The sequence below is a fragment of the Aethina tumida genome, chromosome 1, assembly GCF_024364675.1.
Source record: "Aethina tumida isolate Nest 87 chromosome 1, icAetTumi1.1, whole genome shotgun sequence".
Lineage (NCBI taxonomy): Eukaryota > Metazoa > Arthropoda > Insecta > Coleoptera > Nitidulidae > Aethina > Aethina tumida.
The window spans coordinates 79,262,682-79,289,886 of NC_065435.1; the positions used below are offsets into that span (position 1 = coordinate 79,262,682).

General features: G+C 32.9%; 1 protein-coding gene across 8 annotated transcripts in view; it reads left to right on the plus strand.

Annotated features, from left to right (window-relative positions):
• LOC109593971 (lethal(3)malignant brain tumor-like protein 3) overlaps positions 1-27,205 on the plus strand; it is a 65,313-nt gene that overhangs the window by 22,311 nt on the left and 15,797 nt on the right. For 3 of the 8 annotated variants that reach the window (XM_049961199.1, XM_049961200.1, XM_020009159.2), the window contains one exon: positions 26,852-27,185. In XM_049961199.1, coding sequence (XP_049817156.1) covers positions 26,852-27,185 — 334 coding nt within the window. Of the gene's footprint in view, positions 1-17,127; positions 17,515-19,617; positions 19,644-19,691; positions 19,770-21,844; positions 22,051-26,292; positions 26,798-26,851; positions 27,186-27,205 lie in introns of those variants that run through there. The other 5 variants (XM_020009124.2, XM_020009132.2, XM_049961201.1 and 2 more) reach the window with 5 other exon arrangements.

A 27,205-nucleotide genomic window follows, 5' to 3' on the forward strand; every position in this document is an offset into this window, starting at 1 on the left:
AGCATCCTATGGACCTTTTCTGTTGCTCTTATTCATTTCCCACGAGAAATCGTTCATGTCGACTTACCATATGAATTTTTGCCTTTGTGTCCTTTATGGTAATTAAATCAAAATGCATGAGAATTATGGACGGCACATGTAAAGTATTGGACAATCTTGATGAGGCCGATTATTGATTCCCACAACTCCGGCTGATTTGTACTACCAAGCAGGTTCTATCAGGAAGTGTTACCTAGTTAAATGGAAATCAGTGGCCCTAAGATTATCAATATAAATTTACACTACGGCAACTAATTTCAATATTCACCGTATTGTAAATCTTCATCCGATAGATCTTTTAATATCTGTTCTAACCAGTTCAAAACATATGTACCTAATCATTGTCGACCTCACCTAACCTTGACCCATCTGCATATTTTCTTTAAACACCATAAACACCGGTCATAACGCATGGTGCTCTCGAGTACCAATTAACAATTACCACAGTTTTCACCCGGCCATCCGTTTTTTCCATATCGGCGTTAATCATTTAGGAAGCGCACACATGCAACGTGAAAGTTCGCAGTGCTAAACGGTCGCAGCACGTGGGGTTATTTAATTAGATCGGCCAGTGGTACTCACCGAGTTACATCGAGTGTTTTATTACAGTTTTCTCTATAATTGGAGAAAGGCGTTAATTATTCGCCGGAGCTAATTGTGGAACGTATAAACGGATTCGTTCATTGAATTTGAACGGGAAACGGTATTATTCGGGTAGTGCGGTACGACATTGTTGTAGTAAAATGTTGGATGATGGTGAAGTAACAGTACCGCAGTCATTTTTCTGCTCCTCGCTCCTAGAAATAACACAGTAGGTAATTCCTAATTAAAACAGCGAACCTGTGGGTATAATTTACGAAATTACACATCCCGACATCATCATAATCAGCCGGGCACATCCTGCCTTATAAGTCATAAAAGTGACCACTGTATTGGTAGCGGATAATTTGCAGCGGGACGGCACGACATTGTACCGCCACGCCGGAGCGCAGGAACAAGAAGTAAAATGGGATGTTTGAACTGGCCGACCTTATCGCTAATTGCGAGCGGCGGACAAAAATGCCGCTGCTGACTGGAGTTATGATGGCGTACCTCCGGTCACTTTTGCTGCCGTCCTCTCAAATCACTGTGTTTATGCGTTGAATAGTTGAATATAATGGGGGGCACTTGAGCATCTACTTGTGTTAGTTTGTGTCATATTCAGATACTCAGATATTCCGATTGCCATGGATGCGATGGAGATTTCTGTAACATTATCCTGGCAAAAATTCATAATTTCCATATTAGAATATTACCCAGTAAAAGCGTGGTTGTACCAGATTCAGTACCGCATTGAACAATGGGGCGTAACCCAATTATGATAACTGAATGCACGTGGATGATATATCAACTCGGCGTAGCGGTGAAACATTGTTCTCTTGATAGCCTAGTAAGTATACAAATGGTTTGAGAGACTATTAATAAAGAGCGGGAGAAGCAGTAAACGCGAACACGGTATCAAAACCATAAAGTGGCTTGGAGGAAAAACAAAACACCCACGTAAGCTGGGGAGAAGTAACCGTTAGCAATTGTATCTTTATTACTAATCTGTTCAATAATGTTAATTGAAAAGCGTTAATTCACAGAAGTACTCGAGTACCACCTCCATATTACTTACGCCCATTGTTCTTAATAACAGTCAGAGGAAGACGCACACATGCATACACCAGCGACCAGCCGAGCGGTTTGTATCCGGTCCTGTGAACTTATTTCGGTTCGATCGATGAGGTCGGTCCAGATCGTCGATAAAATAACAGGTTGGGCCGCCAATTAGGAGATGTCCCCGGGTCAGGGACTTCTCGACCGGCCCTTCTGCCACACACGCTACCCGACGTTGTCGGTCGCAAAACCCGTCGCTGCACACGATGAAAATTAACATCTCATAATGTTAATGGTGTATACTAAAGTAACGTACTTCATAAATTTATATACAACGTCCATTTTAGAACAGTAATTAATTGAAATGTTATAGTGGGCAAGGAGCATAAACCACGATCATTATTTTTAGCAGGCATGGTGGTATTATCACATGAGTAATACCTTTTTCTAATTCAGCAACAAGTACAGCACTGTTGTTGAATTGATTGCTCTTACTGTAGATTTTACAATATACAAGTATAAATAAAACAGGTCTGTGTGCGTTGAGACGCTGCGCTCTGCAGATGGTACCATTGAACCAGTATATGACGAACCCGTAACGAATTTATTATTCTATCATTGTTTTCAAAACGACAAAAATGCGACAATTCCGATACGTTCCTACGCCACGTAACTAATAAAAAATGTACCCAAGTGAATATTCAATAATTTGGGATGGGAAAACTAGATTCATCCACCTACGTAACTTTCAAACGCGACAACATTTCGTATTACTCGCATTTTACTCATGATATTAACATTAAGGTTGTGGCTTTTTGATATTTGGCGAATCACTTAAAAATTTCATGGCCCGTTCTAAAGGTCGACAGGTGTAACAGGTCACCTCATAATCGCACAGTAGGTCAGACTAATTAAAATTTCAATATATATTTTTTTGAATAGTTATTAGTGATATTGAAAGTTAATAAACGGTTTTGGTTTTTGTTTTTACGTGTGGCGTATCACAATTGGTAATTAAAAAACTGCGGAGTTGACGGCGAAGAATAATTGCCAGCAATAAAAAAGTAATTTTGTCTGGGTTCTACTGATGGTTTTCATGAAGAATTTTTCGTTTTATTTTTCATTAAAATTCTTTAATAAAAAATTCATATTTCTTGTCACATAGAACTAGCATTGTACAAAGGAAAGCTACAGTTGATGTCATATAATTTAAAATAAAATTATTTAACGATCAATAAAAACTGCGCAAATCTGAAAAAAAAAAAATAAATAAGAGAAATAAGACAAAAAATGGTTATTCCCAATGGTGCGACTGTGCGCTGATCTGGTTGGTTTGCACTTTCATTTCTCCTAAGAAAAGTGGAGCAGTACCAATTTATCAACAGCATGCCTATCGACACTAGAAACTACATATTATTTATTAACTTGTCATTAAATCAACTCGATTTGTCGCAGCAACGATCACCGTTACCTCAAATGTCCGGACAAAAGGTTACTGGTTCGATGGCAATGCAACATTGAAAAAGAATAATTCGAATTTTACTGTGGACACGGCCTTGGTTACACCTTTTGAAACACCCACTTAGCAAGTGTTATGTAAATAAATAATAAAGCATTTTGTCTTGGTTTTCTGTTGGAATGTCGCAGACTGTGGAGGGTCGGTAAACACCGGTACCACCTGCAGCCTTGACCTATCCGCAGGAAAATAGCACGGGAAAATGATTCATAGGCGACAAGTAATTTTTAAGCATTATTCTTCTATAATACTAAAGGGGATGGGACGATAGGAATACTGAATCTGTCCCAGAAAGATATCGGACTCATAATTTCAGGAAATATTGATACTCATAAGATACTTATGCAAGTTTCAGATATTTATCTGTTACCGTTTATGAATAAATCAAAAAATACTGAAAATCAGTAAATTGTTATTCTCAGCACTTTCTGAATCGATTGATCTAAATACCGGATATGTTTTGAGGCATGATGGTAGCTTATCTGTTCATAAGATCTTAAAAAAACGAGGTTATATTCTCAATTTTGATTTTTAATCATGTTACGATAACGATAAAAATATGAAACTATTTCTTTTGAATCCCTCCTTCAATTTTCGATGAAATTATGAGCTTCGGGAATTTTTTAAAACGGTACGTCACATTGAAAAAAATTAAAAAATCGATTTTTTGCTCAAAAATCGATTTTTTTTATGATTTAACTCTTGAAATGGAAAATACGGAACTTTTGCGATTGCTGTACTAGTAAAAACAACAGAATAAAATAGGAACACTCAGAAAAAAATAATTGTTTTTCATATAATGAACTCTAATCATTATTATAAACTTAATACACTAACTATAATGATTAAATCAGTATAAAATACTATTGTCTACATAATTCAACTACGTTTCAACTTTCCCTTAACTTTAAAGTTCTGTATTTTATTATTTCAAGAGTTAAATCATAAAAAGAAATCGATTTTAGAGCAAAAAATCGGTTTTTAATTTGTTTCATTTTGACGTACCGTTTTAAAAAATTCCCGAAGCTCATAATTTCATCGAAAATGGAATGAGGGATTCAAAAAAAAAAAAAATAGTTTCATATTTTTATCGTTATCGTGAGATTGTTAAAAATCAAAATTAAGAAAATAACCTCGTTTTTTTTAAAGGTTCTTATGAACAGATATAGGTCTTATTTTTTTTCTAGAAACTACCATCATGCACCAAAAGATATCCGATATTTAGATCAATCGATTCACAAAGTGTTGAGAATAACAATTTTGATGAGATTTGAAATTTGCAGCATCGAAGTATCTTATGAGTGTACCAACATTTCCTGAAATTATGAGCCCGAAACCTTTCTGGGGCCGATTCAGTATTCTTATCGTCCCATCCCCTTAATATGTAATTATTAAATTTTGCAGAAATCGTATACGTATCGCAGTGTTAATTGAATCAAGAGCGAAAGAAAGTTGTAACCGGTGGTTCTTGTCCAGGCGGGAGCACCTGAACGATCCTCGGGTGTGCATTTAACCGGAGGCCCGCCGTCGATCGCCAACGTCCCACCTCTTGCCGCGGACTCGGTGACCGCACCAGATAATGCCCTTCTTCCGGTGACCCGCGTAACCAACAGCCAGTTCTTCTCTGTTCTCCGGCTTCGGTGCGGTCAGCGCGTTGCCTCCGGCCAGGCCACGAGCGATAAAAGATAAGGCTCCACTGTTTCACATTAGATAGGAGGCAAATTAATAGGCACCGGCCGGATTTCATCTGCGCCGAGAGATTTACTGCCGACCTTCTGTTCTATCATTTCGTTTAATTGTGCCTGCATTGCGATGCTTTTAAAATTCTTCTTCAATGGCACTGCTATCCGTTCTGCCATTCTGCCGTTCTCGTTTTGCTTTCGGGCAGCCGCAATTGGACCAGATCTAGCGGTTCTATGGTGAAGAAGTCATTACGATAAAAAAGAAACGTGATCGTAGGCTTCGGCTTCTATTTGTTTCGAACAGTTCGAACTGTAACAGTAGTTAGGAATCTATCTATGCGGACTGGGAAATAATTCGGATCCGTCATAAAAGATAAACATGCGCCCATGAAAGGAGTAAGTTCGTTAAATGTAACCGTTTTAGGAATGCGCCTCGTTTCGAATTTAATAAACCGCACACGACACTAAATATTGCAGTTTATTGAACGAAAGTTGAGCTATCGACGTTCACTTTTATTGCGAATATTTCATAAATCGTGAAGAAGGCCGTCGTACATTCTAACTGAACTGAACCTTTGACACGTTCTCAACCATTTTTTATCACCGATCGAAACTGTTTTACATAAACTCGTAGTTAAACTGTCTAAAGACCAAATAATTACCGAAACGTTTTCCTTTCTATGCATACCACCTTGAAAACACACCGCAATAAATCCCATGAATGAGTTGTTATATAACTTGGATGTGACATCCTTTATTTACACTTTTCTTCTCTACGATTACCATTGGCTGGGTCTGTTCCCATGAGGAGCTAGGTGTAGGTCAGATTGATGATAGAGATCCAAAATATTTATTAATTGGAAATTTGTTTGGTGTGTTGAAAATTGAATTTATTACCGTGGTAATCAATATAAAAGATAATGCTCATTGCTATTCAGATAGATGCTGTTCAAGATGAATTCACCAATTCCAACGTAAATTTGTAAACCAAATTGAGATAGTAGATAACTAGATATTAGCATTTTAATGTCATTAAATACCTATTTATCGACTCTACACAAATAATATTTAACCAAACAAATTTTATTGAGAGAATAAATTTACAAAAACAAAAGTTTCAATGCATTCGAATCAATTAAAATAATTCGAATGAATATGAATTATGCATAACAGACAACAGATGCAATAAAAAATAGTAACATTAATCATTTTACGCTATTTTCATATCTATGAATATTTAAAGTGATATGACCCTAAGAACCTACTAACCAGTTTCTGTAAGTAAATAAATTAAAAAGTAATTCATTCATGTGAAATTACTGCTTTGATTACTTATCTGAATAGAAATATTGAATAGTTTTACAACACGGTTACTCAATCATTTCCAAATCAAGATTTTGATGTACAAAGTACTTTGCATTACTATACAAAATATTGGTATTTATACAATTTGTAAATTATCCTTAGGACTAGGGATAAATTAACACATGGGCTGAAAAATCCCAAGTTTAACAAAGAAAACACGTTTTTTTTTTTATTCAAAATTAGTTTTATTCATCAATGTAATCTCCATCAAGAACAATGCAATCATTCCAGCGCCGCTTTAACATTTCAATACCACTTTTGTAGAACGATTTATCTTTTGCCTCAAAAAGTTCTCAGTTTCATTCGTGCGAAATTTCTTACCAGCGAACATTTTTTTGAGGTCTGCGATCAGCAAGTAGTCGCTGGGAGTCAAAACTGGCGAAAATAGTGGATGTGGTAGCAATTCGAAGTTCAATTTATGTAGTTTCGACATTGTTTTGATTGACTTGTGACATGGTGCGTTGTCTTGATGAAACAAAATTTCTTTCTTTGCCAATATGCGGTCGTTTCTTTGCAATTTCGGCCTCCAAATGCTCCAATAAAGCTATATAATATTCATTGTTGATGGTATTTCCCTTCTCAAGGTAGCCGATGAATATTACACCACGCACATCCCAAAATACCGAGGCCATAACCTTTCCAGCCGATTGTTGTGCTTTCGGGCGCTTTGGACGAGGTTCATCAGTTGATAGTTTTGATTCCAGAGTGAAGGGATAGATCCATGTTTCATCCATTGACACATATCGACGCAAAAATTCTAGTTTGTTACGTTGAAACATGGCCAAACACTGCTGAGAATCATCAACACATTGTTTTGATCAACAGTAAGCAAACGCAGCATCCACTTTAAACAAAGCTTTCTCCTAGAAAAATGCTCATGTAATATAAAGCCAACACGTTCTTTTGATATTTTTACGATGTCAGCTAACTCACGCAAATTCATTTTTCGATCATTCACAAGGAATTTGTGGATTTTTGTTGATATTTTCTGGTGTTACTGCTTCATTTGGACGTTCACTGCGTTCTGCATCATCGGTGTCTCTACGACCACATTTGAAGTCAGCAAACCAACGTTTTATTGTTATTTCTGATGGAGCGGAGTCCTCATAACACTTTTCAAGCCATTGCTTCGCTTGAACGGTATTTTTTCCCATCAAGACGCAGTGTAAAATTAAAACACGAAATTGTTTTTGATCCATTGTTTTGGACAACAACAAAAGTAGCATCACTCTTAGCACAATAATTCACAAACTAATTAGTAGAATATCATGAAATTTTAACAGCTGTCTTTTGAAGGTTAGTGCTAACTGAAAAAGAGGTGAATGCAATAAAACTAGCACAATTTATGTGTTAGGGCCGGGACTTTACAGCCCATGTGTTATTAAAATTTGTATTTCAATAAATAAAATTTGTATATGTTTTTTAATAAATTTTTTAGTCGCATCCGAAGTCACCGTTTAATAAATAATTCATGGTCGTCATAAATCTCGTGAAGTGCCACAAACAGGAAACCGAAACGGATCAAAAATCAATATAAAAACACGACGAAAAATAAATTAAGCAATAACATATTTGAATTGGTCGGATAGTGTCGCAGGACAATGTCTCACACTTAATTTATTGTCACATAACATTACAGTTTCATTTCAATACACACTCTTGTCATATTAAATCCAATTTATCTCCGTTTAAGCAGGAGGTGGGCCCGATCTAACATTTTATGAGAATCGAATAAATAAATATTCATTCGAATTCTTGAGCCGGCGACCTTTGCCACGTAATCTGGAGAAACTTTACCGAGCTAATGTATTCAATCAATAGAATTCAGTAGCGTAAACAGAACACAATTGTTATCTGGAATGGCCGTTTCGGATATGTAAATTGTACCAATAATGGGAAAGATTGATAAAAGGTCGGATTCTTTACCAAGCTACCGATAATAATGTCATTTTAATGCGAGGAAGATCCTTCCACCGTTATTTCTTCATTCTTGATGGCTTACATTTTTAAATTGATATTTATATGATGTTATAATTAATTCTCTATGACACACTACAACGGATTCCTCAAAAAATACATACCTATAAATTCGTATTAACGTCATTCAGTACATGCACCTAACTAATTTCACGGTGATTTCATAAACAGAATCCCGACTGTTTTTTTATTTATTTCTATGTTTTAATTAATTTATGAAATAGTATTTCGTAGTTAATAACTTTGTCGCTGTATAAGGCTAAGTTATTAATTAAAATGCACGAAATACTTATTTGGATGTTAATTATTTTAGAGGGTGGTCCTCATTTGGTAATTAACTGTGTTATATTGAAGATGGCATGGAAAGGAAACTCGGGAAGCCCATTAAAATCAAACGACTTTCGTTTAATTAAATTGGATTATTAAACTTCATGAATCAATAAAACATTTCTGAAAATTTCGCCTAGACGTGCAAGCACAAATTTACGTAGAACTTGTGTCAACTAAAAATCATATTTCTCAAAATTTTAGTACTTGTGTTTGTATTTTTTATAATTGTTTAGAGAAAATAGACAAAAATTTTAAACTTGCTTACGTTAGGAGCCCATTCATTATTAAATTTAAAATAAAAATTGCTAAAATCTACGAGGAACATTATTATACTCTTTTTCGATTAAATGAATGAATGAATTTATGAATTGCCTGATATTAGATGCAGTATTGGCAGAAAGTAGAACAACTTTTTTAAAATTCAAATAATTTTTGACCTTTTATAAATTTAACAATTACATAGTTAAACAATAAAAAAATAAAGAGTGATGAGTGAAGATTATTTGTCTTGGACTGGTAAAAAGTAGAGCAACTTATGTTATTTAAAGTTTTATTACTACAAATAATTTGTAATTAGTATTTTAATTAATTCTACACTAATATATTGTAAAATTCCCATTATTATGAATAACTTCTAAACACCTTTTTTTCATGGAAAGCAACAGATGGTTAATAATATTAGGATCCATATTTTGCCAGGCCTCTTGCGGAACCGTGTATAAATCGTACTGATTACTATACTCTTTGAGTCTTATTTTGTTATTCACTGTCTCCCATAAGTTTTCAATGTAGTTTTGATCGGGAAATTGACATGGTCAATTCATAATATTAATTATTTCCCTGTATGATAATGTCCCGAAGCACATAGGGACATTATCTTGTTGAAAATAATGTTTTAGTGACATATTTTTATCTGGATATGGAATCATGTTGTTCCTCAATATTCCTTTACACATAAAACGATCCAAGATACCCTCTATTCAAAACAGAGGACCATTCCAAATCACAAAAAGCAGTCCTATACCATTACCGATTTGTCGCCCAGTTTAACAGTGAATATGGTAAACTTTGGGTTAAACTTTTTATGAATAGGTCACTTTATATATAAAATCCTGTCACTGCTAACCAGATTAAACTTGATTTCATCACACCAGATCGCTCGTTTCCAATCATTTAAAGTCCAGTGTAAAATGGATCTGGTAAACTCAACTCTGGCTCTTCTGTTCTCTGATAATAGTGGTTTTTTGGCTGGCCTTCTCCCATGAAGACTCCTCTTGTAGTAATCTATCTCTTACAGTTCTTGAAGAAACATTAATTCTAAGTTGTGTCTCAACTAACAGGCCAATTGAAAAGTCCCCGGTCTGACACACAGCTGGCGGTGCTAGTATTAAATCTATATGATTTTTAGTTAGTATCAACATTCAAACGATACGTGTCAAAATTTGACCACAGTCCCACCATTAGTTTGTGACATATTGCGTTGTGAATGTAGCTACTTTTGTTATTTGAAAAAAGATGGAAAAAAAAGAATTTCGTGTACTGATAAAATATTGCTTTTTGAAGGGAAAAAATACAGTTGAAGCAAAATCTTGGCTTGATGAAGAGTTTCCGGGGTCTGTACCAGGAAAATCAACCATCATTGATTGGTATGTTAAGTTTAAACGTGACATTGTGAAGATATCATCTGAGCGTGTACATCATATCATTCAAGAATATGGCAAAATGGGTGCCGCGCGAGCTCACAATCGATCAACAGCGTGTTAATGATTCTGAGCAGTGTTTGAAGCTGTTCAAGCGCAATAAACCTGCTCCATCATTTCACTCCGGAGTCCAATCGACAGTCAGCTGAGTGGACTGCACACGATGAACTGAATCCAAAGCGAGGAAAAACACAACAGTCAGCTGGCAAGGTTATGGCACCAGTATTCTGGGATGCGCAAGGTATAATATTCATTGATTACCTCCAAAAGGGCCAGACCATCAACAGCGATTTTTATATAGCGTTATTGGATCGTTTAAAGGATGAAATCATTAAAAAACGGTCTCATTTGAAGAAGAAAAAAGTGCTGTTTCATCAAGACAATGCACTGTGTCACAAATCAATGAAAACAATGGCAAAATTGCATGACTTGGGCTTCGAATTGCTTCCGCATCTACCGTATTCGCCAGATATGGCCCCCAGCGACTTTTTTCTGTTCTCAGACCTCAAAAGAATGCGCGCTGGAAACAAAATTTAGCGCCACTGAAGAAGTAATCGCCGAAACTGAGGCATATTTTGAAGCGAAAGACAAATCGTACTACAAAAATGGTATCGAAAAGTTGGAAGATCGCTATAATCGCTGTATCGCCCTCGAAGGCAACTATGTTGAATAATAAAATCGAATTTTTCCAAAAAAATGTGTTTTACTATGGTAGACCGGGGACTTTTCAATTGGCCTGTTAGACCTTTTATTTTGCTGGAACTTAGGAAAGAATCTTTTTTAGAGTGGGATAAAACTTATTTATCCTGAAACCTATTAGTTTTTCTTTGACATTCAGATTATATTTTCTTTACGCATTACCAAATCTTGAAAATTGTTGTAAAACACGAGTTTCAATCGATCTATATTGATTTTTCTCTCATCGGATTGAAAGAGCGATACAATCCGTGATTTTAATACGAAAAGTAATTTCTTTCTACGAGATACTATATTAACTCAGATTACTTTGATGTAACATATATTGTAAAACTAAAAATTATTGTGGATTTTGTAGAGATTAATGACATTTAGTAAAAAGTTGCTGTACTTTTTGACAGTCAAAGACTTAGTTTTTTGATTTGTAGCTAACAGAATTATTTTTAATACATGAAATATTCTCCGATATGTTTGTATACAATGTGTTCATAATTGGTATAAATTATATTAGATTTTCATAGAAAGGGCGGTAGCAATTTATATATTTTTAAAGTTGCCAATATTGTACATATGGTACTGGTCATTAATGAATATAAACTTAAATCGATCTTTAAAAATAAATTGTTGTTTAAAATTATTAAGTTAAAAAGGTTTTGCCAGGTTTGTGATGTTATAGCAAATAATTCATCTGTTTTTAAATTTTGCATCATTATTACGACTCACAGACTAAAATAATCATAATATAGAATATGTCTATTTTTCTTTGAGATGTGATGTTTCTTAGTTCTGAATACTCCCTACAAATTTCTTACTTGAATTTACTACTAAATAATTAAATTACAAACAACACTTAAAAACACTTACAAAAACAGAACCATTTTTTAATCCAATTTTTAAGATACTTATTTATGTTTTGCTTATACATAGTATTTTTAGAAGGAAATGCATCTATGGGTATAATCGATATGGTAAAAAATAATAATTGGGTTTATCCGTTACCTCATTGCAAAGCGAAACGGTTAACAACAATTCACTAAATTACAATAAAACAATTACACGATAGTGTATAATCTGGCACACGGCAGGTGGTTTATATTGTGAACAACCATAATAGTAATAATTGCGAGTGTAATTGCACTGTTTATACATAATATTACAGTAAGTTGCGCGCACGAGCTGCTACAACAACCATTTATGAAAATATTTTTCGTTTTGTAATTGTCAAATTCAATTTTTTTACTAATTTCAATTATGTCAAATATTCATCAATGTACAATCTCTTTTCATATTGTACATTTTAAATTCGTGAAACGTTTCGACAATACCAATTAATTATAATCATTGCTCAAATTAATACCGTTCACTTTAATGATACAATTTTGCCGGAATTAAAAAAAAAATTATCACGAAATTCTTACAATATAAAGCTCTTATCCTGTAATTATAGAAGAAAACATAATCAGATATTCCTATATTTCTATGGGTAGCTGATTGATAACTGGTGTTGAGTTAAAATATTTTTGAAACGGTTTAAAATTCAATAACTCAATCTTTCTATAATAAAATTGATAATCGTTTCATCGAAGTATCTTGAGAACCGAGAGCTAATTTAAATTTGTTTGCGTGTAAATAATTCAAATTAACAATATCGAATTTGGTGATGAATTTAAGTAGGTGTTAACAAAATTTTTTGAAATACTTTAAATTAGTTAACGAACGAAATAGTTAAACAGTGAGGTCGTAAAAAGTCTCCCTTGATAACTATTAGAAGCATAATCATAAATGCAGAATTAGACAAGTACCTATTTATTTGTAATAATATCGAATTTTTTATTGAATAATTATTTTTGGTAAATTAATCACATTAAAGGAATATAACCAGCAAAATAGCATAAAATAGAGAATAAAAACTTCTATGTAAAGGTAGTTTTCTAGTCCTAAATCAAAATCTTTTTGATCATTAAATATAATTCATTTTTCATTTAAATTTTGAGTAACTTTGTTTGTAAGCTCATTAAAATTATACGGTTAGCGGATATATTGAAACAGAGATATTTTTACGGTATAGGAATTTCAGACATCATTCCTGTACCGTCAATTGCGAAAGGAACTAAAAAAATATTCAAATAGTTTTTAACTTTAAATTTAATATTTCATTATATTCATATATTCATTTTTATTTGCTTATTATTATTATTTAAATTTAAAATATTAATAATAATTCATTAAACGTAATCTATGGAAACTGGATTATTGCTGTTATTGAATAACAATGATCAATAACTGTTCAATAGTGAGATTGTAACTTTAATCGCACAAAATATTTTTATAATCAATAAAGAATTGTTTCACATCTATTGGGCTAATTGAGCAATATTTCAGGGGGTATTTTAGAATTCATTATTTCTGGTAAGAATTTATCCGTTTCTTTCATAAAATTGGCAATTTAATATAAAAGTTGTTGTTCAAAATGTTTCCAAGGTAATAATTTGATTAATTAAATGATACTAAATTTATGCTTGAATCGATAATGCTCCTCGGATTGACAAATCGCCGTAGCTTCTACAGTTTCGAAGTAATTTATTACATATTTGTGTATCAAATTGTTTTTAGATATTTTGATTGACTGACATTATGAAATACTTTGATTTGGGATAAATAAAATATCTATATCAGTTACTATTATAGGCATCCCCAATTTTATTTTACAATTTTATTGCTTAATTACAGTATTGGTAGAAAGTAGAGCAACTTTCAAATAATTTTTGTCCTGGTTATTATGTTAAAAAAATGTATATTGAAAATTAACTTCCCTTTATAAATTTAACAATTACATAGTTAAACAAAATAAGGAGTTTAATTTTACTGATGATTATTTGTTTTGGGCTGGCAAAAAGTAGAATAATTTATGCTAATTAAAGTTTTATTACTACAAATAATTTGTAATTAGTATTTTAATTAATTCTACACTAATATATTATAAAATTCCCATTATTATGAATAACTTCCAAGCACAGTTTTTAAATGGAAAGCAACAGATGGTCAATAATATTTGGATCCATCTTTTGCCAGGACTCTTGCCGAACCGTGAATAAATCTTGCTGATTACTAAACTCTTTGTATCTTTTTCCTACAAGTTTTCAATGAAGTTTAGATGGGGAAACTGACATGGCCAGTTCATAACATTAATTTTTTCCCTTTGAAGTCGTTGCTTCAAAAATTTTGAAGTGTGCTTCGGGTCATTATCTTGTTGAAAATAAAGTTTTAGTGGCATATTTTTATCTGAATACGGTACCATATTGCTCCTGAATATTTCTTTATACATACGATCCATGATACCCCTCTATTCAAAAGAAAGGATCCACACCAAATCCCGAAAAGCAGCCCCAATCCATTACCGACCTGTCGCCGTGTTTAACCGTGAGTGTGGTATACTTTGGGTTAAACTTTTCATGAATAGGTCGCCTTACATATAAAATCCCATCATTACTAACTAGATTAAACTTGATTTCATCACTCCAAATCGTTCGTTTCCAGTCATTTAAAGTCCAGTGTAAAAGTGACCTGGTAAACTCAACTCTGGCTCGTCTGTTCTTCTCTGATAGTAGTGGTTTTTTAGACTGGCTTTCTCGCATGAAGACCCTCTTGTAGTAATCTATCTCTTACAGTTCTTGAAGAAACATTAATTCCAAGTTGCTAGAACTCAAGAAAGGATTGTTTTTTTGAGTAAGATTAGTTTATCCTGAAACCTACTGGTTTTTCTTGGTCGTCCAGTTTTATTTTTTCCTTCCACATCACCAAATTTTAAAAATTGTTGTAAAACACGCGATACAATTGAGCGATATTGATTTTTCTCTTATCAGATTATTTTATTTTGATGTATACTATGCAACTAAAAATTATTGTGGATTTTGTGGAGACAAGTGACATTTAGTAAAAAGTTGCTCTTCTTTTTGCCAGCCGAATATTTAGTTTATTGATTTATAGCTGACAGAATTGTTTCTAATACATGAAATATTAACCGATATGTTAGAATTCAGTGTGTTCATAATTGGTATAAATTATGTTAGATTTGCATACACAGGGCGGTAGCATTTGTATATTTTTAAAGTTGCTCTATTTTCTGCCAATACTGTATATAGTCAAGATGGTGGTGTGTGGATAGTGTTAAGATAACAAGTTAGAGCATTATTTATAATAATCCAAAAGAAAGAAAAGTACATTAAAAACTATTTTCGAACAATGAATTTTTTATTTTTTTTTTTATTTCGGAGTTACTTGAATATAACTGAAGATCTAATTATTCGATTTGGCCAAACAAGCATTTAAATTAAAAGTAAATGAATATTCTAAAACATCTATTTACATAGTTTTGAAATTAGTCCAGTAGTTCAGACAGCAGCGATTAACATGATGAAATCAGTTGAAAATTCACATATCGTGCCTACCTCTGGTTTTATATTATATTTATTTGTGAAAACGTTCCCCATGTTAGTAAATCATCAAGTTCGAGCTGATGGTTTCATTGTTGTAGTTGAATTTTGGTATGTTATAAAATTCATAACCGGCTGGCATTTGAACTACTGAACGAATCTTAAACTATATAAATAAAAGTTGTAGAATCTTTGTTCATTTATTTTTAATCTCGAGTTAAACTCAAAAATTCATTTTTCCATTTCAGTGAGTCAAAATGTATAGGAAGATCTTAGTGGGGTAAGCAAGGCGAAATAGCTGTAAACCAGTGTAACAGATACAAAAGTAATGAGAAAAAACTTAATTTTTATTAAACTATTTCATATTTTGGAATATGGAAATATTTATTACAAATAAATTGTACTAATAACTTAATTAATTTAACTTTAATTAATTTTCAATTTATGAACATTTTATTTCTAATTAATATTATAAAATCAAGAAATAATAATTCTTGTTGACATTTCGTATATTTTTAGTGAATAATACTGAACTTTTGGTTAATTAAATGGAAATTCCGCAAGATGAACTGTCAGTAACCTCGTTGTATTGACATAAACAATTAAACTATTACGCTGTTTACTTTGAAGGTGTTAAAATTTGGAATTTGCAAAGTCAAATCGCGAACTCACTATTATTTGATAAGCAATTAATTTAATATTGTCACATTCTGGAATTTGTTGCATTCTGACAAACCATTCATATGAAATAATTCATGCAACTTAACACGATTGAATATTTTAAAACTGTAAACACCATGAATGAATTCGAATAATTTATCCACTTTCTTGATTTATACACGTTGCATTATTACACGGATAGAGGATATCGCAATCAATTATACAAAAAGTGAACATTTAAATTTAAAAATAGTTGCACTAACGTTCTAATCAAGCCAGGATATGAAGTAATATATTCAGTGTATAATAACGTCTATTTGGTAATAAATAGTGTTAATATGTTTTATAGGCCCATGAATAATGGATTTTATGGCCGTAATTGATTACTGAACAGTTCCATGTGAACTTGCGCACGGATGGTTGGTTGAAAGGTTGAACCAAACTAAATCGTGGTACTGCTTCGGTTTCGATTTTTAGCATCAATGCGATAATTAGTACCGGTCCAGAAAATGTTGCCAGTTTCGTGTGGTTGTTTGATGTTTTTATTACTGAACTCACGACCATCACAACAGAACCCCCTCCCAGTTCGCTCGGGCTCATCAGTTTGCTAAATTAGATCCGTGCATAAAGCAAGCAGTACCATTTGATATGAAACGAACTAGCGGTATGCAGTCCGAGAGATCGTACCGAGACGGATGGAGAACAGGGTGGGGTGGAAAAAAAGTGGTAAGGCTGAATTAACAACAGTAGCTTATTGGTCAAAGTAAAACAGGTTCACTTGCTGCAGTACGAGCGTGGAGCGGTCGGGAGGTAAAAAAATAAAAATAAAAACGTCATCACATACCGGGCAGTTTAAGATAAAGTGAGTCGGACACGCAATGCTAATGCACACAGATAAATTCGTTAATGATTTTTTAGTATCCGCTTAATTGTTTATGGCGAAGTAATGGCCTGGCCGAGAACATATGGCTGACTTAACATTGATCATTTCGGTTCTTCTTGCAACAACATCAGCAACAACAATTTGTTGTGTGTGTTGTGTGAATTAAGTATTAATTCTTTATTAATTTTGCCGTTAGACACTTATGTATGACATTTGAATTGAGTCATTTTGTCCATCGTACTCCGCCTCCGACTAACTCTCCAATTAACTAATAAAATAACGTAATAAGTAAAGTGAAAATGAAAAATGCTGGAAGTCCGTCACTGTGTGGTGTGTGGTGGAAGAACCACCTCTATGCAGTGAGTGAACACAGGTAGGTTAAAATTATTGGCCGGTGAACAAATAAGGATAGTGCGGTTCGACCTTTATACACATCAACAAGGACGACGGCAGCGAAATCGGAATCGGTCGGAGCGAGACGGACGGATGGAATGACCTTACCTGACAAGAAAGAGACTGAACGCGGTGACCGGCCCTGCTGGACGAGAAGAAAAAAATTATACCCACACCACCGGTAAATTGATATAGATGGCAGGTGATGTTAATTAATTCGTTAGAGTCAATACATTGCAATCCCCCGATACTACATTTTGATTAACACATATTTTCAATTTCAATTAATTGCCATTAATTGGCACCGCTTCTAGTCCATTCTAGACAATTTAAACATTAATTCGAAATATTAAAATAGCACAACCAGATTTTAATTGTTTTTAAATAAGAAATCTAAATAAGAATTTATAACAATTTCATTGAAAAAAATTATTCTGTTATCAAATTTAAATAAATAGTTTTGTTTTTCATTACAACTTAATAAATTGTAAAATGGAAAATAAAGTTTAAATATACCAAAAGTAAAGAGTAAAATTTTACATTGATACTTATAGATAGATAATAGTTTTAAAACATTATTATAAAATATAAAAAATATAAAAACAAAATGAATAATACTAATTGAAATTAGAATTCTTTGTCAGTTAGTATTCAAACTCAAATTTTGTATATTATTGTTAATTTAACAACAGATTTGCATTTTTAAGAGAAGTAAATTTAATTCAAAATCAACATCTAGAATAAAATTATTATTAACAATTAAATTTATTTTAGTATCTTCATTAATTTTTTTAATAAAAAAGTTTTATAGAAACTATTTTTAACATATGTTAAGAACTTGGAAAGATTTTTTATAAAAATGTTTTTTTTTTTTAATTTTTCCTTTTAACCACATATTAATTTATCAAAAAATAATAATGATAATAATTTAAGAGGTAATTTTGAACATTGCTTTCGGGATACTACATTTTGATTAACACATATTTTCAATTTCAATTAATTGGCATCGCTTCTGGTCTGACAATTTCAAGATTAATTCGAAATATTAAAATAGCACAACCAGATTTTAATTGTTTTTAGATAAGAAATCCGTTAGAATTTATAATAATTTCATTGAAAAAAATCATTAATAACATTCATTTCATTACAACATATGCATGGTTAATATAAAAAAGTAACTTAACAGTTAGGAATTGGTTCAACTATTAAAGAGTAACGAAAATACATAAATTATTTGTGTTACCATAAAATTATATATCTGTTTAACTGTTTTTTCCACATAATCTGTTTTGTGATGTGTTATTTATTAAAAATGCGGCTATAATAAAAATTAGTGGTTTATTTTTATTATTGTACAACAAAAAACAGAACAAGAAAAATTTCATAACTATTTTTCGCAAATTTAATTATAGAGGAAGTTGTTAAATGCACTTACATACATAGTTTTTTTTATTGTTTTAGTGTAGTAAAACAGTAAAAATGTACAAATTGAAATTTCATAGTTATTTTCTGCAAATTCCATTAACATTAAGAGAAAATTGTGGAATAGGAATAGTTAAAAACCACACCTACACAATTTGAAAATTTTTAATTAATTCAACGATTAGATTCACCTCATAAATAAATGGTTGCTATTTCATCAAACCGTTTCCAAAAAGGTCAATCAAAATCAAGTGTCGGTCTAAATTATATTGGAACGCGAGAGAAAGTTAAAATTGGCTCATCAAATTTGCAAATCTCAACTTATTGTTACATTTTAATTTCAATACGTATAAAATAATTTAAGTGATGGTTTTTAAATGTTTCATTTAAAAAGTAATCTTTTTAAGTTGTTTATGAAAATTTGTTGATGACGATAAGTCCGATAACGAAATCAGAGACACCAAAACCACCACGACCAAAACCACCACCACCACCACCACCACCACCACCACAAAACCACCAACCCAACACAACATCCTCGAACCACCGGAATGAATGACAGGGGGTCAGCCGAAGAGCGCGGCCAGTCGGCCGGCCACAGCGGCACCACCAGGAGCCCCTGAGTCCTCGTCGACGCCGTCGCTGCACCTGTCGCCCCATCCGCTCCGGTCGTCCCGTTGGCCGGGCAGTCTGCGACAAACGCCACGGCGCGAGAATCGCGGTAGCCGCGGAACCGCGTGCACTTGTTACTCTGCTCCCCTACGCTCCACACTCTCTATACTCTGTGGAAGTGTTGCGCGAGTGCGTCGAGTGTTGACGCCAATTTTGATTTTGTTTTTGACGCGCGCCGATTTCGGACTTTTCATATTAACGAACATTTGGACTTTTTTTTTTGTTTTCTTGTGCTGTGTAGGTGTTGTTTTATTTGTATTTTTATGGTGTTGGTGGTGGTGATTTGTTTGATTGGTACGATAAGTGGATGGCAATATTTTTTTATTTAACTACATGATAAAATTTCAAAATTAATCAATAATCGTAAGTAGATTCAAAACTTACGTCTACATTACACTAACTAAAATTTATTTCTGTTATCAAATTTAAACAAATAATTTTTCATTACAACTTAATAAAGTTTAAATATTGCAAAAGTGAAGAGTTTGAAAAATTTTCCATTGATACTTCTAGATAGATAATAGTTTTAAAACTTTTTGTTATAGTACTTGATTATTGATTGAATTTATTTGAAATAAAACATATAAATATAAAAAATATAAAAACAAAATGGTTAATACTAATTGAAATTATAATTCTTTGTCAATTAGTGTTAATACTCAAAATTTGTGTATTAGTGATAATTTAACAATAAATTTGCATTTTTAAGAGAAGCAAATTTAATTCAAAATCAGCAACTTAAAAAATACATTTTTTGTATGAATTTTTATTATTTTTCTCAGTAGAATAAAATATTATTAACATTTAAATTTATTTTAGTATCTTCATTATTATTTTCTTTAATAAAAAGTTTTTTATAAACTTAACATATACTAAAAACTTCGAATACTTTTTAAAGAAATATTTATTTTTTCAATTTTTCCTTTTAATTACATATTAATTTATCAAAAATAATAATGATAATAATAATTTGTTATAATTTATTTATTACCAGAAATAAAATTTAGAAAATGTTCTCTGCAATTAAACATTAAAATTTAAGAGGTAATTTTGAAAAATATCAAAATATTCAAAAAAATTAAATTCACCATCAGTATATACTATTATACAATTATATTATATAATGTTTTGTTTTTATCATCAAAAGTTAGAAAATGTTCTCTCTAATTAAACAAATCCAAAATTTAAGAGATAATTTTGAAATATATCAAAATATTAAAAAAAAATTAAATTCACCATCAATATATACTATATACTATATTATATTCTATATTTTTTTTTATCATCAAAATTTAGAAAATATTCTCTGTAATTAAACATTAAAATTTAAGAGGTAATTTTAAAGAATAAAATATCCAAAAAAAATTAAATTCACCATCAATATATAATATATAATATATATATAATTATATTCTATAATTTTTTGTTTTTATCACAAAATTTAGAAAATATTCTCTGTAATTAAACATTAAAATTTAAGAGGTAATTTTGAAAAATATCAAAATACTCAAAAAAATTAAATTCACCATCAATATATACTACATACAATTATATTCTATAATTTTTTATTTTTATCATCAAAATTTAGAAAATGTTCTCTGTAATTGAACATTAAAATTTAAGAGGTAATTTTGAAAAATGTCAAAATATTCAAAAAAATTAAAATTCACCATCAATATGTACTATATACAATTATATTCTATAATTGAAAGTACATATTTTAACTGATTCTATTGACAAATTGTAATTGTAATTTACTGCTCGATATTTGATTGCTCTGCAATTTTTATTAATATAAAATTAAATTAAGTAATAATATTACATAAAGTAATTTTATTTGCATATGCAAAATCTAATTTATGGATAAGATTATTTAGATTGATAACATTATTTAAATATATTCACACACCGTACTGCATATTTTTAACATTCATACAAATCTGTATCCATCATGTCATAAAGAATATTTTAAAACATGAATAAGTATGTTAAATGAAATCTTGCCGCCAGTTGAATTTATTTTACAAAAAACCTAACGAAACATGGAAGTAAATACGATTTCACGTGAAACATGTTTAATCGACGTTAAAGTCAATATCAATATTTATATTAAACAAAATTCGATTATTTTACAGTTTCGTGAGAAACCAGCGATGAGATAAAAACATGAAACATTTACATCTGATAATTGTGCGATATAGTATATATTTGAAGAATCAACTAAAATACAACAATCCACATTCAATTTATTTATAAATTTTCTTTGATAATCCACAACCGCAAAATCCTGCGATAAGCTTATCGCACCGCTTTTTCCCACAAACAGAATATTGAATTACAAATTTTAACGCACAACCAACACTAAAACATAATTAGAAACCACCACCATCAACATCAACCTCCCTGTAAACGAGTAACACAAATTCATTCCGTTTCAGCCTTCATCCCGGTTAACAAGTGTTTTCGCCGAAAGCTCAGTGCAGTGCTCAATAAACAGACCTCCGGACCTACCTTCAGTTGTAACAGTTAAAAGTGGTGAATTGTTAAATAAACTATGCGAAGGGATAAACAGCGTTGATAGAGGAGCTTCCCAGAATCATGGACACTGAAAGTCCCGTGGTCTGGCCGGCTTGGTGCTATTCAGGTTCGTCATTTTTTGGTTCGTTTCGCCGTGCTAAAGGTCACACACCGTTCGCTAATGAGATTTTAATGAAAAAAATTACGTAACGCGACATTATCGTAGGTAATTGTCCGGTTTTTTTTTTCGACAACAATCACCGTCGAATTATTGTCAATTAACGTTTTTCGGCTCTAGATACAGGGATGGTCTCTAATGGATCGATACGAGAAATGTCGTCTGGTGATTTGGTTCTTGGAACCGAACAGGTACAAAATGAAGTTCGGATACCTTTGACCAAAAAAAAAAAAAATAAATAAATAAATAAAAGATTTTAAATTCCGGGCCTTTGGCTAAAAGCCCGGTTGACCTGACCCCAAGGATGACTTGTCAAAAAATCGTAAAAACCAATACGAGTATCCCTTGGTTGGGATTAATATTGCTGCCAGGTAATAAAACTACTAATTAACGAGAGGGTCCCATCTTGGAATCTGATTTTGAATCGCTTTATTTTGACACATTTGGAAAATATGTATTAAATTAGTTTATTGTAAATAGGTTATTATTATTCAGTAAATGCTAGTTGCTTATACTAAAATTTTTAAATACTCATAAATAATATATATAATCAACAATTTTAAATTATTTATGAATTTCTTTTGGTGAAACGCAAGGTTCCATCGGTGGTCCAAAAATTCCACCATCGGCGTTGCCATCCGCCATCGGCAAAATTTACGGCGATATATTACTATTATTATTTTTTAAAGTTTCTTTTTCTCTGAAGTCATCTATGCTTCAGGTATCTGTGTGCAATGTGTATTTCCTTTTCTATTAAATATTCTGTATTCGGTTAAATATTCTACATTCTTATTAATTTAATAAAGTTTTAAATGATGTTTTGTGAAACTTACATATGTGATACGATTTTTTACAAAAACTGTTTTATGCTCGTATCGGCATCAGCATCGATCGATAAGGGTCTTTTTCTTTGAAGAAAATAATGAAAATAAACTATATGTAAATTATTGTAAAATGATTTTAGAAAACGTTCAAAGTAATTAATAAAATTTGTCTAGTTTGTCTAATTTGTCTAATTTGTCAAATCTAAATTTGTGGAGGATATCAGTAAAGGGTGAAGGGGAAATAAACGATCATTTTCAGATGCTTGAGAAATAATAATTTAGAAATAATGTTTTCAATGTCATATTTGATTGTGTTGTCTGGATAAATTTTCGATATTTGTTCAATATACACGGTGAGAGCCTTTGTCTGGCTAACGTTTGGAACAAAAGGTTAATGTCAGGCAGTTGGTATGACAAACGCGTTTCACATCTTTAACTAGTAATCACTGTTAAATATTCTGAAGAAGTACGGAACGCTTACAGGAATTCCTAACCAGATGGTAATTCTTCATTTCATCGCCGCTGTTGTTATTTTTCGAGGGGAGACGTACAAATTGCAAATAGAAACATGAACATAAAAATTTAATTGTCAGGATCGCGGGCCGTAAATGTAGTGAGCATTTACATATCGACCAGGTAGGAGAATTAAGATAAAAACTCATAAAGGATATCCTGTTATGACCGTGAAGTCAGTTTTACTAGTTACAAATTCTTTAATGAACCGCATAAATGTCACGGTAGACCTTTCGAAGAGAAAACGATATATTTATTAAATATGTTGGTAACTACCATAATACTGGTCGAGGAAAAATCGATTGAAGTGACATTCCAGTGAGTTCCGTCAACCGTCAGCCCGCTCAACCGTCAATACAGATTCCGAATGGAAGTAAGAACAAATATTTGTCTAACAGATGGACAGTGCAAAGACCTCTCTCTACCCCTAAACAGGTAACAGGTTGTTCGATTCTTCAGAAACGGCACAAAAAGACCAGTCGACAGCATTCGGTTACAGTACATTACGTTCGGTGGTTTCGTCCAGACAATTGGAAGATCACCTGTAAAGTAGCCGAAGAACAGTGTTGTATAAATATATAATAAATCGAGCGATTCGGCCGAAAAGGTGTGGGAAAGTTATTAACATCTTCTGTGAGGTGTTTATAGATTGTGTTAATTAAAATTTACTAACTGCGGAGTGGCTCTTAAGTTCAGTATTCAAGGAAATGCGTCAGATAGGCTACTGTCTGACGGTCAAAATATATTGTCTGGCTTTTCAACTTACCATCGTGTATGCAGGAAAGCACTCACTGGAATATTAATTTTTCCATTGTATTTTAACAAACCTTATAACCATACAACCAACATTAGAAAATACTGAACCGAATGCCGTTTCCATTGAATAAGAAGGAAAGGACGAAAAGATTTTACATTAATTAACCATTCCAGAATCGAAAATCACTTCACAAATCTAACAATTACCAATGAAGAATTCAACAGACAAGCTTAGTTGTACTTAGTTCGGTTGAAAAATAAAAACACAACAGAAATGATTACGCAGCAAAGCCATTAAGACCGTCCGGGCATTATGTTGCGTCGCTGTGGAAGCACATGTTGCTCCCGGATTGTTGTCCGGATTCGTCGAGTCATCCACCAATAATATTACAATAATAAAAGTGTTTGATTGGACCGATGACGTGTTGATTATCGTCGGTCGATGTGACCCGACGTTTTGTCCGGCTCTGACCCCCGTGAGATGCGAGAAATGCGACTAACGAAGTGAAATATTGTTGTTACATAATGAGATTTCATCCTGGACGGTCGGGAAACAGTTGTTGCCGACAGATGTGCTTTAATGTTCGTGCCGTCAAATTACTATACACTTCTGAGGATTATTCGAAATTGGAGACAACCATTCGAATTGTTGAAGAGTTACTCTGGCTCGATTTCAATTTTATTGGTCGATAATAAACGTGATTAACGCACCGTATAAATAATATACCCAAACGGAGAAATCCAATTATAATTTTCACAAACGTGTTGGTATCACACGGGGCGATGAAATAGATCGAACATTAATAATATTTATGGCTACTGATTTATCTTTTTTCATCACGTCATCACTGTTTAGTGGATATATGGCAGTACCCTATGATCACGTTTCATATGGAGACTCGTACTATATTCAATAGGTCCAATGTGGCTAATATTTATTATGGGCAACGTTTTCCAAATACGTCAATGTTTCTTAGATCACCTTGAGAAGTCCATGAATGAAATCGTGTCACTTCCTTTGGAATTACATGTGTTTGGTTCTTGACGACTATATGCTTTTAAGATAAAAGATTATTGGAAATTTATACTATACCAACAATCTCCGCATTGCTCTCCTAAATCAAGAGGTATGATTACGAGGAGTCCAATTTATGGTGGTGTACGTGTATATGATTATCGTTATGTAATTATCTATGTGCCATATCGGCTTGCGTCATTTTCTTCGAGGTAATTATTCATATCCTGCCGTGGCGAATGGTATCTGACCACGGGCTGACCCCAGTGTTGTTGTTCTTTGCTGATAGTGAACTAAAGTATTTAGTTTTTGGTGCCTGTAACCTGTTTCAACGGTGATTGTGATTGCTTGCAACAAAGGAGAACATTTCAATGCCAAATTTGCTGAATTTACTTAAGAAATTAACAGCTCAAACAATAACATTATAACAATAATAACCGTGGACAATACGCATTTTTTTTTGACGGTATAACGTACCCAAACATAGTCACCTGTCACGATATCGACGAATGGTGTTGTTGTTGAAACGACTTATTTTAAAAATAATGACTGGCATTTTCATCAATGAAGTACCCAGATCATTCCGGTGGACTCCAAAGATCAATTGAGATAAAGATCGATGAGGAGTAATATCAACAACTGTCTAGCTCCACAATAATTAATCGGTGGCTGTGATAAGTTCTATTTTGTTGATTGGGAATATACCATCCAGTTAACGTTCTCTCGATAATGATTGATGTTGGGGATAGCACGAACCTCCGTTGGTAGCTATATTATTAATACCATTAAGCTGCAAATAATCGTAAATCATAAATATATATTTACGACGGCCGTAACTTATGTAACTGGTCTTTAAGTATTTCCCAGTACACATAAATTAAATTATTTCAGCATAAACCATTGTTGTTCGTGAATCGGCACAGGCTTTAGTTGATGCGTTGCAATTTTATTGCACTTGTCCAGCAAAAATGTTTCGAGTATTGTGTCAAAGACTTCCTGCAAGTGGTAAAGGTTACAAACCACGCATGTGCATATTCTAAAATTAACTGTAAATTATTCCTTTCAAAGGATAACTAACCCTTATTGACATTACACCAATTACTGCGTCAAAATCTGACCATCAAACGATACAATTAAGATGCATTCGCTTCCAAAAGGAAACAAATGGCCATCGCACTCGACCACACCTACGACAAACATTTGTTTCCATTGTACATTAATGTCGCTGTAATAGGATACATTTTTCCTAACGCACGGTTCAGAACTACAAAAACTGGCGACCAACATAACGAGTTCTGGCCTTTCATTTTGAACCAACAACAGAGACTTGCGTCCGCATGATATACTGCTACTGCATCCAATCACCATTTATCACTTATTCCACAGGTGTCTTTTGTTTCCGCTCGTTACGTCACCGCCCTCGCACCTCGCGTCTAACTTTTTAAGGAATTCGATCGTTTTCGATCCGGCTAACCTCTCTAAATTGCCGCTAAACGATCGTACGATTCATAAATTATTTCCGTGTCTCGGTGCAAAGACGTTTCAATTATCTCGTGATTAATGAGAAGGATTTCGAGTATGAGTGATGGTGCGACGACAACCGCAATCGCTACTCCTCCACTAAACCAATATCATCTTCTAGGTGAAACAACGACGTCCGAACCCCACGAACCAACTCAGCTGCAAGTTTCCAAATCGAGAAAGAGACGCATGGATCGTCACATCAACAACAACGGTCTCATCGCGACTCCAGTGCCTTCGGACTATTGCCACAACAATAACAATCACGTGAAGAACGAAAGACTCAGTCCGGGCACTCCGGACACGTCGAGCAGATCGAGGAGCGTGACTCCCAGTTCCGCGTCGCATCCCGACACGCCGCCAGCATCGGAGAACCCGTTGCTGACTGGAAGCAGGAATTACAGCGATTTTATGAGGAGTTTGGCCGCCAAGTACAACAACTCGAATCCTAATGAGTAAGTGATTTCATATGTTT